The sequence below is a fragment of the Mobula hypostoma genome, chromosome 3 (assembly GCF_963921235.1).
Source record: "Mobula hypostoma chromosome 3, sMobHyp1.1, whole genome shotgun sequence".
In the NCBI taxonomy this organism is placed as follows: Eukaryota; Metazoa; Chordata; class Chondrichthyes; order Myliobatiformes; family Myliobatidae; genus Mobula; species Mobula hypostoma.
In genome coordinates, this window is record NC_086099.1 from 217711523 (window position 1) to 217724749 (window position 13227).

At 42.7% G+C, this 13227-nt stretch overlaps 1 protein-coding gene across 1 annotated transcript in view; it reads right to left on the reverse strand.

Annotated features, from left to right (window-relative positions):
- Positions 1-13227, reverse strand: part of LOC134344532 (Golgi reassembly-stacking protein 1-like) — a 63979-nt gene that overhangs the window by 24417 nt on the left and 26335 nt on the right. Inside the window, exons 3-4 of the mRNA XM_063044495.1 lie at positions 6478-6681; positions 2326-2412 (exon numbers count right to left, since the gene is read on the reverse strand). Coding sequence (XP_062900565.1) covers positions 2326-2412; positions 6478-6681 — 291 coding nt within the window. The remainder of the gene's footprint in view (positions 1-2325; positions 2413-6477; positions 6682-13227) is intronic.

Genomic DNA, 13227 nt, shown 5'->3' on the forward strand with positions numbered 1-13227 from the left:
TTTTATATGGGTTCCTGCCCATGTTGGAGTTGAAGGAAAAATGAGGTGGCAGGCATTCTTGCCAAGCAATCACTTAAATTTTGTGTGTGTTTTGTGTGTGTGTGTGTGTGTGTGTGTGTGTGTGTGTGTGTGTGTGTGTGTGTGTGTGTTGTGTGTGTGTGTGTACACATAGTTCACCAATTTCAGTAAACATACTTTTACACGTAAACACAAGTTTGCGTGTACACACTTATTGGTGCCTTTGTATAAGGGAGTTCAAAGCCATAATTAAAAAGTCTATCCGATCACTGTGGCAATAAAGTTGGGATAAGGAAAAGAAAGGACATCACTTATTGGAAATCCAGGGGATGGTGGGGACTCAACTGAGAGATGGGTATAAAAGGAGGAAGAAGTTATACTTACACGTTTACGTATGGGACATATGAGGTTGAATAATTCCCTGCTCAGAATTAACATGCACAATTCTTGACAAGGGAGAGCACTTGTCAAGAAATGGTGCAGCATATTTTGCTTGAATGCATTTCCCATGAGGTGCAAAGGAAACATCTAATTGTGAAATTGAGATCTTTGGGACAGACACAGTTTAACTTGGAAAGTTTGTTAGGATATCACTGCCTTCAAAGGACTCTCATAAATGCAGTGGGAGAATACAGTTAGATTACAGTGAAAAGCCCTCTGACTTTCACACCCCCCCCTGCTGAACACCTCCCACTGTTTCACTGCATTCAATTTGGGCAATAGTTATGCCTCACTGGGCATCACTTTTGTCTTAGAGGCAGTGAACTGAAAACCTCCTAAGAGCATGTACCAAGACAGAGTGCAATATAGTACTGAGCTCTTTACACTGTTCAATGTGCCCACTTCCAGCTCAGGCATTACACTGAGGCCCTCCTGCTCTGCAAACCTGATGAAAAAGAGCCCATGGCAGCATTCTGTAAAGTAACGAACACCGTCTCAGTACCTTGTCCAGTATTTATCATTAAGGTTTTGATAGCTGAGGAGGCAGGTAATGGGGACAAGCTCCCACTACCTAAATGTTCCCAAAGGTGTGTGTCTCAAATAGCCTCTGACAACCATGTCCAGCTCCTGGCCTTCACATGTGGCTTAGCTACTAAGCCCGGTGGAACTGCTTTTATTGACAGCAGAAGGAGCAAAAGCGGGTTACTGCTGCATTAAAACCAGTCACTTTGGGCAGATGGGGCTCGTCAGCTATGGTTGGCAACTCATTTAGGAAAAGGAAAAATCTGATCTCAAATCTCTGCTGCCTTGCAGCTTTACCTGCTGATGGGGAAGGCTTTGGGAGTCAACCCAGAGGGAAAAATCCAGAGCTGGGGTACCGAAGACTGTTCTATATTGAGTTCAATGCTGACTGGCAACCCCTGTGACGTTGCGGGTACCAAACTGTATCGGTCTCTACCCTTCCTTTGGGTTCATAAGATGCGTGGCGAGGTGGAGCTTGCTACATGGGCAACAGCTTGCTCTCCATATTGTACTGCCCTGGCTTGCGTATCTAGACAGCTGGGACTCAACATGCATGGTCGACCCTGACTGAAGGAGGCCTCACAATTTAACCTGCAACCAATGTCACTAACGTGTTCAGACCAATTATGCACCGATACTGTTCATGGGATCTTGCTGTGGGTAAAAGGTTATACTTCATAGTGGTACAACAGAGTAAGCTCTACACTAATTATGTTTGAACACTTGTCTAAGAGTTTTAAGCAGGTAATAAGCAGACCCTGCAAGTGCTGCACACACAAAATGCTGGAGGAACTCAGCAAGTCAGGCAGCATCTATGGAGGGAGCTAAACAGTTGACATCTCAGGCCGAAACCCTGCATTAGGGGGAAGAAATCAGAATGAGCATGTGGGGAAAGGGGAAGGGAGTACAAGCTGGCAGGTGATAGGTGAAAGCAGGTGAGAGGGAAAGTGGGTGGGTGGGAGAAGGGGGATGAAGTAAGAACCTGGGAGGGGATAAGTGGAAAGGCTATAGAAGGAATCTGATAGGAGAGGAGACTGGACCATGGGGGGGTAAGGGAAGGTGGAACAGCACTAGAGGGAGGAGGTGGGCAAGGGAGGGGAAGAGGAGGGGTGAGAGGGGAACTAGATTGGGGAATGAAAAAGAGAAGGGGGAAGGGTGGGGAAGAAATTACTCTAGGTTATAGAAATCGAGATTCATGCCATCAGGTTGGAGACTATCCAGATTGAAAATGAGGTGTTGCTTCTCCAACCTGAGTGAGATCTCAACATAAGTGCAGCCCTGCCTGGCTAAAACTTGGACCACAATTACAAGTGTTAATATTAACAAATATCAAAGAATCATCACCTCTTGCAGCACTTGATCAGCACCAACAATGTAATCAGTGTGAGGCAGAAGACCTGCTAGGGCCGCTGGCGAATTTGGTTCGATATCCTACAAGAAGGGGAAAAATAACAGTGAAGATGCACAGCATTTCTGACCGTTGTGTTTGTTGACAGATGATATATCATTAGCTGAAACTGCAATACAAATTATTGGGGAACAATTAATCAGATTCTTCCAGAGCAAAAGATAGAAACATGAATCAGTAAATCAAAGACAAACTGAACTGAACCAGATGCCCAAGAAAGCACAAGCATATTTTAATTAGAACACATTTTCTTTGGAAATTTTCATCTCTGCACATTACCGATAATGCAGCTGAAGTTCATTCCAAGATGAAGCAGCACTGGGACCAATCCAGCGTCAGTACCAGTTTAATGTGGACCATCACTGCTGCTGCAGGGATGCCAGGTGTTGGTTTTGCTCTGTTTCACTCTTTGACAATCGGAGCACGGCAGCAGAAAGGCTACAGGGAATTCCCCAGAACATCCTGGTGCATTTCTACATCGCCATCATTGAGGGCATTCTCACATCATCCATTACTACCTGGTTTGGTGCAGCATCCTTCCACAATGTATGAAAACGACAACAAACTGTCAGGTCAGCAGAAAAGATCATTGTCTGCAGTCTACCATCACTGCAGGATAAACAAGTGGGCAGGAAAAATCATTGCGGACACGACCCACCCTGCACACTGCCTTTTCCAAAAACTCCCTTCTGTAAAGTGCTATAGAGCTATTAAAACATAAACTTCATGTCATCTTAAAAGTTTCTTCCTCCAAGCTGTAAATCTGATCAACCATTCAAGTTAGCAACCCCATCTCCCTCTATCCATTACTCCCTTCACTGTACTGTAAACATTTTAAATTACTTTTTGTAACACTGTTTACATTGCTACCTATGAACAATTTATTCCATTTCCGTACTTGAACCTCTAACTTTACATTTTAACTAATTCTTTATCATTGTTTTTTGTTGCATATCGCACCAATACCCCACAGCAAATTCCTAATACATTTAAATGTTTATGGACAAGACAGAGATCCACAAGAAATCAAATCGGAAGAACACAGAATATTCAGGAAGATGGGTGGAGACGCAGGAGGGAGTAGATGGTAGCAGGGAAATTTGAACACACCTATGTGAGTTTGAATTTTGAAGTACAGATCAGCCTAGGGTTGATAAGCAACTGAGAAGGTGAAAATTACGACGACAGAATTTTGGTAGAGCTCAAGATTGATGAGGAAGATAAACAGCCTCACCAGGATAGTCAAAGTCAACGTTATTGTCATATGCACAAGTACAATGAAAAACTTAATTTCATCAGCATCACAGACACAGAGAACCGTACAAGTAGCAATCACAAGAAAAATACTAATTATACTATTTATATAAAATGGCAGGCAACTATAGGCCAGTTAGTTTAACATCAGTAGTTGGAAAACAGCCTGAAGCTATCATTAAAGAGGCACCTGAAAAGAAATGGATGTATGATGCAGATGCAGCATTGATTCAGCAAAGGCAAACTTACCGTTTAACAAACTTACTGGAGTCCTTTGAGGATTCAGTGAGCGCAGTGGATAGAGGGGAACAGGTGGACGTTATTTACTTGGATTTCCAGAAGGTGCCGCATAAAAGATTTATCCACAAGGATGCATAGAGTTGGGGGTGGTGTATTAGCATGGATAGAGGATTGGTTAACTAACAGAAAGCAGAGAGCTGGGATACTTGGGTGTTACTCCTGTTGGCAATCAGTGGTGAGCGGTGTACTGCAGGGGTCTGTGCTGGGCCCGCAATTGTTCATGACATACGTTAATGATTTGAAAGAGGGAACTGAGTGTAATGTATCTAAGTTTGCTGATGATACTAAATTGAGTGGAAAAGCAAATTGTGCAAAAGATATGGAGAGTCTACAGAGAGATACAGATAGTTGAGTGAGTGGGCCAGGGTCTGACAGATGGAGTACAATGTTGGTAAATGCGAGGTCATCCACTTTGGAAGGAAAAATGAAAGAGCAGATTATTATTTAACTGGTAAATAATTGCAGCATGCTGCTGTGCAGAGGGACGGAAGTGCTTGTGCACGAATCACAAAAGTTCGGTTTGCAGGTGCAGCAGGCTATCAAGAAGGCAAATGGGCCTTCGTTGCTAGAGGGATTGAACTTAAGAGCAGGGAGATTATGCTGCAACTGTACAGGGTACTGGTGAGGCCGCACCTGGAGTACTGTGTGCAGTTCTGGTCTCCTTACTTGAGAGGTTCACCAGAATGATTCCAGAGATGAGGGGATTAGACTATGAGGAGAGATTGAGTCACGTGGGACTGTACTCACTGGAATTCAGAAGAATGAGATGACATCTTATAGAAACATAAAATTATGAAACGAATAGATAAGATAGATGCAGGACAGTTGTTTCTACTGGTAGGTGAGGCTTGGACTAGGGGACATAGCCTCAAGATTCAGGGGGTGGGGGTAAGATTTGGGACGGAGATGAGGAGGAACTGCTTTTCCCAGAGAGTGGTGAATCTGTGGAATTCTCTGCCCAAGGTAGCAGTGGAGGCTACTTCAGTAAACATATTTAAAACAAGGTTGGATAGATTTTTACATAGAAGGGGAATTAAGGGTTATGGGGAAAAGGCAGGTGGGTGGAGATGAGTCCATGGCCAGATCAGCCATGATCTTATTGAATGGTGGAGCAGGCTTGACAGGCCAGATGGCCAACTCCTGCTCCTATTTCTTATGTTACGCTCTGATTCAAGAAGACAATTAAAATACTCTATTTTAGTGCAAGATGGTCATCATGTTGCTAAACTTCAGTTATTAGGGTTTTCTGGTTGGTTCAAGAACCAGACGGTTGAGGGAAACAGCTGCTTATGAACCTGGAGGTGCAGGATTTCAGGCTTCTGTACGTAGTGCCTGAGGGCAGCTACAAAAAGAAGGTATGGTAATCTGATTGTATAGAGGTGCTCAAAATCATGAAGGGCATATATAGGGTGAAAGCACTCAGTCTTTTTCTCCAGCACTGGGCTATCTAGAACTAGAGGGCACAGATTTAAGGTGAGAGGGGAAACTTAAGGGGCTTTTTTTTAAAAAAAAACAAAAAGTTAGTACCTAGGCAGAATCAGCTGCCAAAGGAACTGGTTGAGGAAGATACAATAACAACTTTAAAAAATCAGTTTGACAGGTACATGGATAGGAAATGTTTAGAAGGTCAAGATCAAGAGAAAATCTGCAGTTGCTAGAAGTTAAAGCAACAAAATGCTGGAGGAACTCAGCAGGCTAGACAGCATCAACAGAAAAGAGTATACAGTCCACGTTTTGGGCCGTAGTCCTGATAAAGGGCTTTGGGTCGAAATATCGACTGTTTAACTCTTTTCCATAGATGCTGGCTGCCCTACTGAGTTCCTCCAAGGTTTAGAAGGTTATGAACCAAATGTGACTAGCCTGGTGCTGTATAACTCTACAGCCCAGATAATGGAGATCTCTAATGAAAAATGTTACCAACTTGAGGCTGCATGGAAACACAGAAAATCTACAGCACAATACAGGCCCTTCGGCCCACAAAGCTGTGCTGAACATGTCCTTACCTTCGAACTACCTAGGCTTTACCCATAGCCCTCTGTTTTTCACTCACCATTCTCTGCGTAAAAAACTTATCCCTGACACCTCCTCTGTACCTATGACATCTCCTCTAAGTACTACTAAAGATGTGGAGGAATGCGCCCATGATGTATTGGGCTGAGTCCTCTCTTCTCTGTAGCTTCATATGTCCCATGGATTCAAACTGCCGCACCACACCATGATGAAACCAGTCAGATTACTTTCAACAGTACATCATGCGGTTTAAATGGTTCAGCATGGACTAGATAGGCCAAAGGGCCTGTTTCTGTGCTGTACTTTTCTACAACTATCCACAGAACCACAGAACACTACAGCAGAAAAAACAGGCCACAAACTAAGATGTTTGTTACAGTGTCCAGTGACAACCTGAATTTCAATGGAAGAGAGTACTGGCTTAGTCAATACTCACATAATCATTGCTCAAAACAACAGAAAATTTTCTTTTCTTTGTAGTAGATTTGATAACCAGGGTAATGTTCACTTTTATGTGTACTTACCAGTACATGCCAGATATGTTCATGTGCACCTTGAAAACTGCAGAACCGCACGCTGGCTCCCAGCAGACCCTGCCCACCCCACATGTTACTGGGGACAACCTCCACCTCGCGAACCTTCGCAGCCTTTGTGCTGTACACCTCCAGCTTCACCGGCTTCTCTGCATTGGCTTTCAGCAGGTCCCTAAAAGTATCATTATCCTTGTTCTGGAAAGTGAAATAAAAGAAGTTTAGCCATGTTTTCATTAAGCAATTGCACATTGACTTTCCTCAGTGATAGATCAGATTATTTGTCAAATGTACATCAAAACATACTGTGAAATTCATCATTTGCATCAAATCAAATCAGTGAGGAATGTGCTGGGGGCAGCCCACAAGTGTCACCACACCTCAGATGCCAACATAGCATGCCCACAAGTAACAATGACTGAGATGTCTTTGGAATGTGGGAGGAAACTGGAGCACCCAGAGGAAACCCATGGGGTCACGGGGAGAATGTACAAACTCCTTACAAAGAGCGGTGGGTATCGAACTGCTATCAGTTATCGTTGGCGCTGTAAAGCGATAGCACTAACAGCTATTCTACCATGCCGCCCAGTGCAGTACGAATCAAGACATCTAGCGGAATGCCTAGAAGCTAGAAGATGAGGTGTACAGTTAGTACGTCAGTTAGACGAAGTAAAATTTCTTTGTTAACACCGGTGAGAAGTGGCTCTAAGAGGAATGTGGCTCACCCTTTCTAGAATCTCACAATAACTCCTTACTGCTGAAAGACCAGGCGATGTAATGGGGCCAAGTCAGTAGAGGGTCTTGGTTTTATGGAGCTCTACTTTATCACCTTCACTCCCAACTTCCATCCTGCTCTCAAATTCACTTGGTGCTTCTCCCCTTTCAGGAGACGGATTACCCACCAACACCTACTATAAACTTGGTGACTCCCACACCTCCTCACCCTGTTACTTGCAAGGTCACCATTTCCTATCCTCAGTTCCTCTGTCTTTATTGCATCTGTTCCTGTCATGAGGCCTTCCCCACCAGGACATCCTTTTTCAGAAAACAGGGCTTCCCCCACCCCCATGCCATTGATGGAGCCTTCAACCGCATTTCATTTATTTTCCACAAATCTGCCCTCACCCCGTCTCTCCACCCCAGGTAAAAAAAAGGGGGAGAATGCTCCTGGTCCTAGCCTACAACCCCACCAGTCTACATATCTAACATAACAGTCATCACAATTTCTGCCATCTATGATAGGATCCTACCAGCAGCTACCTCTTCCCCTCCCCTCTCCACTTTACACAGGGATATTCTCCATCCATGACTCCCTTGACTGCTAATCTGTCCTCACCCATTCCTCTCTCTCTCCAGGCATCTGGCCCCGTAACCACAAAGGTGTAATACCAGCCCCTACACCTCCTAACACACTGCCTTCCAGGTGACACAGTCTTTCACACGTGAATCCCGTGATGTTAATTACTGTGACTGGTGCTCCCGGAGAGGCCTGGTCGACATTGGCAACACTGGACAGATTAGGCAACAACTTCACAGAGCACCATCGCTCCCGTCACCAAACTTCTGGGGGATCCGTCGAAGTTTTACGCTAGGCTGCAGGTCACCCTTGGGCAAGGTGTAGCACCTGCTTCGCACCCCAGTCAGGGTCACGTGATGCCATGGGAGCAGGTGGTGGATGGTCGTTCGAGCAGCTGGTGCAGATCACAAGCCCTGGTTATGTGACCACTGACACCAGGCAGACAATCTGTGAAGAGTATTGATAATGGCTGGGGTCACCCGTCTTGAAAAGCTACTGCCCAGAAGAAGCCAATGGCAAACCACTTTTGTATAACATTTGTCAAGACCAATCATGGTCACGGAAGTCATTGCCTACATCATATCACACAGCACATAACAAATGAATTAACCATTTCCACCCTGAAAAGAAGTCTCTGACTGTTGATTTGATCTATGCCCCTCATCAGCTTGTAGAGAAACAACATCTCACGTTCCACCTGCAAATTCTCCAATCTGGCATAATGAACATCAAATTTCAGATTTCTGGTCACTGCTCCCCTTCTGTCACTATTCCGTTTCCCCCGATCCACCCGGTCCCCATTACCCTCTCTCTCTTCCCTCCCCCACCACCTCCATGTGCTGATCACCAACCTCCTCGATCCTCCCCACCTCCCTTCTGTTTAATCCATGCTCCATCTTCCTGTCCTATCCAAATCCATTGTCACTTCCACTTTGGAGGTTACAAAGGTAAAGTAAATATTCAGAATACATAATTTAGGATCAAGGGGAACCTTTTTTCCAATAATCTGACTAATCAAATTCAGCACCTTCTTCCAGACATGAGGAAATCTGCAGATGCTGGAATTTCAAGCAACACACATAAAAATTGCTGGTGAACGCAGCAGGCCAGGCAGCATCTATAGGAAGAGGTACAGTTGATGTTTCCGGCCGAGACCCTTCGTCAGGCTAACTTCTTTCAGTTAGTCCTGACAAAGGGTATGGGCCTGAAACGTCGACCTTCTTCCAGAAGCAGATATCTGGGGGCACTCCCACATAAAATGGAACAGGGACCCCTTTGATGATAACATTTAATGCAGGTGTCTGGAATGTTGGGGTTAAAGTGATGCAATCTGACTGGAGAAATATACTGTCTGGTTATCCATTTGTATTGTAGTAATTTAGAATGAGTGTTCACTGATTAGGTTTGAACTAAGGAACAAGCTTCTGACCACTCTTTTTCTGACAGATTCTCATGCAAATCAGTTCTCCTTGCTTGTAGTATGTTGTTTGATGACTCTTTGCATTTACTTGCAAACAAATTGTATAATACAGACAAATGTCCCCTAGCTTCAGATAATTTCAGAGTGATGTCTTCTAGGGTAGATAAAGGAGGGAGCTTCAAATTGTAACCTTGCCTGGACATAATAAAACTTCACGAATGAAGGTATTTAAAAAAGTGTTTTGTTGAAATTCCATATTTCGCCTTGAGTTCTTCAAATGACATAAATGTATTGCCATTATAAAGATCAGACACCTTAACTATGCCTCGGGTCAACCAAGTTTTAAAACCAGGGTCTGCTATCATTACCAAAGATAGGAGTAAACTGGGATAACTGATGTCTCTCCCAAATACGCAAGAGCATCATGCCAAACCATTATTTTATTTTTTAAGAAAGGATTTTTAGTTTGTTTGACCAGTTTTATCTTACCTGCTGAATACGTATATAGTTCTAGAGGGATATTGGTCGACTGGAATTCCATTGAGATCCAAGTAGGGGAGCGATGCTTACTAAAGTAAAACATTCCTGCTCTAATTTGGGCCGCCCAGAAATACCATATAAGATTTGGTAGCTGTAAGCTGCCTCTACGTCTATTATTCCAGATAAAATTAGAAAAAAATTTCTTTAATAAATAAAAGAAAGATGATGGAGGGGCAAGTGGAATAGATTGGAAAAGATACAGGAACTTCGGTAAAATTGATGTTTTTAGAATGTTTAGGCGTCCAATCAAAGATATGGGCAATTTCGTCCATCTGTTTATAAGTTGAATAACTCAGTCTGTGAGGGGGTTATAATTAGTTGGGATAATTTTATCAATAGTAGGAGTAATTTTAACACCCAAATAAGTAAAACCCTGTTCTGACACTATAAACAGAGTTTGAAGTGGGGGATTGAGTCTCTCATCTTTATCCATGAATAATATTGAAGATTTGTTGTTGTTTATTTTATAGCCTGCAAAAGTACCAATCAGGTCAATTAAGGCAGGTAATGTTTGTTTCAAATTGGAGCAAAACGAAATTACTTCATCTGCGTACAGGGCTATGCGGTGTTCTATATCTCCTATAGTTATTCTTGCTATGTGAGCCTGTTTTCAAATTGCCATAGCAAGTGACTCAATGGCCAGGATAAACAGGAGGGGAAATAGGGGACAGCCCTGTCTTGCTCCCTGTTGGAGTTTAAAAGGTGCCGAAAAAAGCCCATCATTTAAAATTTCAGCCTGTGGGTTAGAATAAAGAAGCTGTATCCACCTTAGAAATTTTCCCCCTATACCAAATCTTTCTAAAACTTTAAATAGATATTGCCATTCCACTCTGTCAAAGGCTTTCTCGGCATCCAATGACAGAATAGCGCTATCAGTGATTCCAGACTTTTCATAAAGTACATTCGAATGTTGTGGAAGCCCTGCCTTCCCTTAACGAATTCATTTTGGTCAGGGTGGACCTTTTTTGGCAAGAGTGGCTCCGGCCTCCAAGCTAATACCTTACAGAGAATTTTGAGATCATTGTTCAAAAGTGAGATTGGCCTACAAGATCCACATAGGGACGATGATTTTCCACGTTTTAACAGTAGTGTAATTACTGTCATATTAAGAGAGGGGGGAAGGGATCCAGTGTCAAATGACTCCTGATACATATCAAGCAGAGGTGGTATTAATTTAGTCTTAAAGATTTTATATATTTCAATCAGAATTCCATCAGGCCCAGTTTTCCCTCCCATCATGTTAACTTCAGACAATTCTTTAGCCTCTAAGTTAAATTCCAGAGAGGTCAAGGACGTTTCATCCAGGGGTGTAAATTCCAACAAGCAAAGAAATTCCTTTTGTATTTGCGGAGCTGAATCTGAATATTCTGAGTTATACAGATTTTGGTAAAATCTTAAAAAGATATTGTTTATTTCGTTTGGGTCAGCAGTTGCCACCTCCAATGGGATCCCACCACTAAGTACATCTTTCCCTCCCCCCCCCCACATTCCGCAGGGTTCGCTCCCTACACGACTCCCTTGTCCATTCATCCCCCCCATCCTTTCCCACCGATCTCCCTCCCTCCTGCTACACATGCCCTTACACTTCCTCCCTCACTACCATTCAGGGCCCCAGACAGTCCTTCCAGGTGAGGCGACACTTCACCTGTGAGTCGGCTGGGGTGATATACTGCGTCTGGTGCTCCCGATGCAGCCTTCTATATATTGGCGAGACCCGACACAGACTGGGAGACCGTTTCGCTGAACACCTACGCTCTGCCTGGCAAAGAAAGCAGGATCTCCCAGTGGCCGCACATTTTAATTCCACATCCCATTCTGATATGTCTATCCATGGCCTCCTCTACTGTAAAGATGAAGCCACACTCAGGTTGGAGGAACAACATCTTATATTCCGTCTGGGTAGCCTCCAACCTGATGGCATGAACATTGACTTCTCTAACTTCCGTTAATGCCCCACCTCCCCTTCATACCCCATCCGTTATTTATTTATTTATTATTTTTTCTCTCTCTTTCCTTTTTCTCCCTCTGTCCCTCTCATTATAACTCCTTGCCCATCCTCTGGGCTTCCTCCTCCCCCCTTCTTTCTCCCTAGGCCTCCCGTCCCATGATCCTCTCATATCCCTTTTGCCAATCGCCTGTCCAGCTCTTAGCTCCATCCCTCCCCCTCCCGTCTTCTCCTATCATTTTTGATCTCCCCCTCCCAGTTTCAAATCTCTTACTACCTCTTCTTTCAGTTAGTCCTGACGAAGGGTCTCAGCCCGAAACGTCAACTGTACCTCTTCCTATAGATGCTGCCTCGCCTGCTGCGTTCACCAGCATTTTTTGTGTGTGTTGTATGGAGTTTATTGCCTTTTCTGTTTGTATCTGTTTGATGTGCTAGGCCAAGAGTTTACTAGTCTTTTCACCCTGCTCAAAATAGAATTGCTTCAGTCTCAAACTTTTTGTTGCCTTATTAATGGACAATACATTATATTTAGCTCTCAGTTTGTTAAGTTCTGCAAATAGCTGCTGAAAGGGATCTTGAAATATTATTCTTTTTTCAAGCTGTTCTATTTCCAGTCTAAAAGATTTATCTTTAAATTGGTAAAACTGCTGGGAAATCACCCGGCCCAGATGGCTATACAGCAGAATTTTTGAAGTTCTTTTCTCCTATTCTTTCTCCTCAGTTGTGCAGAGTTTTGAAAGATGTAATTATTATAGGTAAATTACCACAATCATTTTATGGAGCCTCTATTTCCTTAATTAAAAAAAATAAGGATCCTACTGAATGTGCATCATATTGACCCATATCCTTATTGAATGTTGATTCAAAAATTTTTTCTAAAGTATTAGCATCTAGGTTAGAAAAGGTATTACCTCAAATTATTTCTGTGGATCAAACTGGATTTATTAAAAATCGTTATTCATCTTTTAATATTAGGAGATTAATGAATATTGTTTATACTGCTTCACTGAGAACTCCAGAACATGTTATTTCATTAGATGCTGAGAAAGCTTTTGACAGAGTTGAATGGCCATATTTATTTAGTACGCTTGAGAAGTTTAATTTTAGTCCGATATTTATATCCTGGATTAAACTGATATATCATACTCCTTTAGCTTCAGTTTTGACTAATAATCAAAGATCTCCCTTTTTTCGATTATTTCGTGGTACTAGGCAGGGTTGTCCTTTAAGTCCTTTATTATTTGATATTGCTTTAGAACCTTTAGCAATTGCTATTCGAGATTCACCAAATATTTTTGGTATTACTCGTGGGAAAGAGATTCATAAGTCATCATTATATGCAGATAATTTACTATTGTATATTTCTGACCCAGAAAAATCCATTCCTGCAACTCTAACCGTGTTGAATAAGTTTAGTAAATTTTCTGGTTACAAACTGAATCTTAGTAAGAGTGAACTTTTTCCGTTAAATATGATGGTTCCAAATTATAAATGTTTACCATTTAGATTAGTTACTGATCACTTTACCTATTTAGGAGTTAA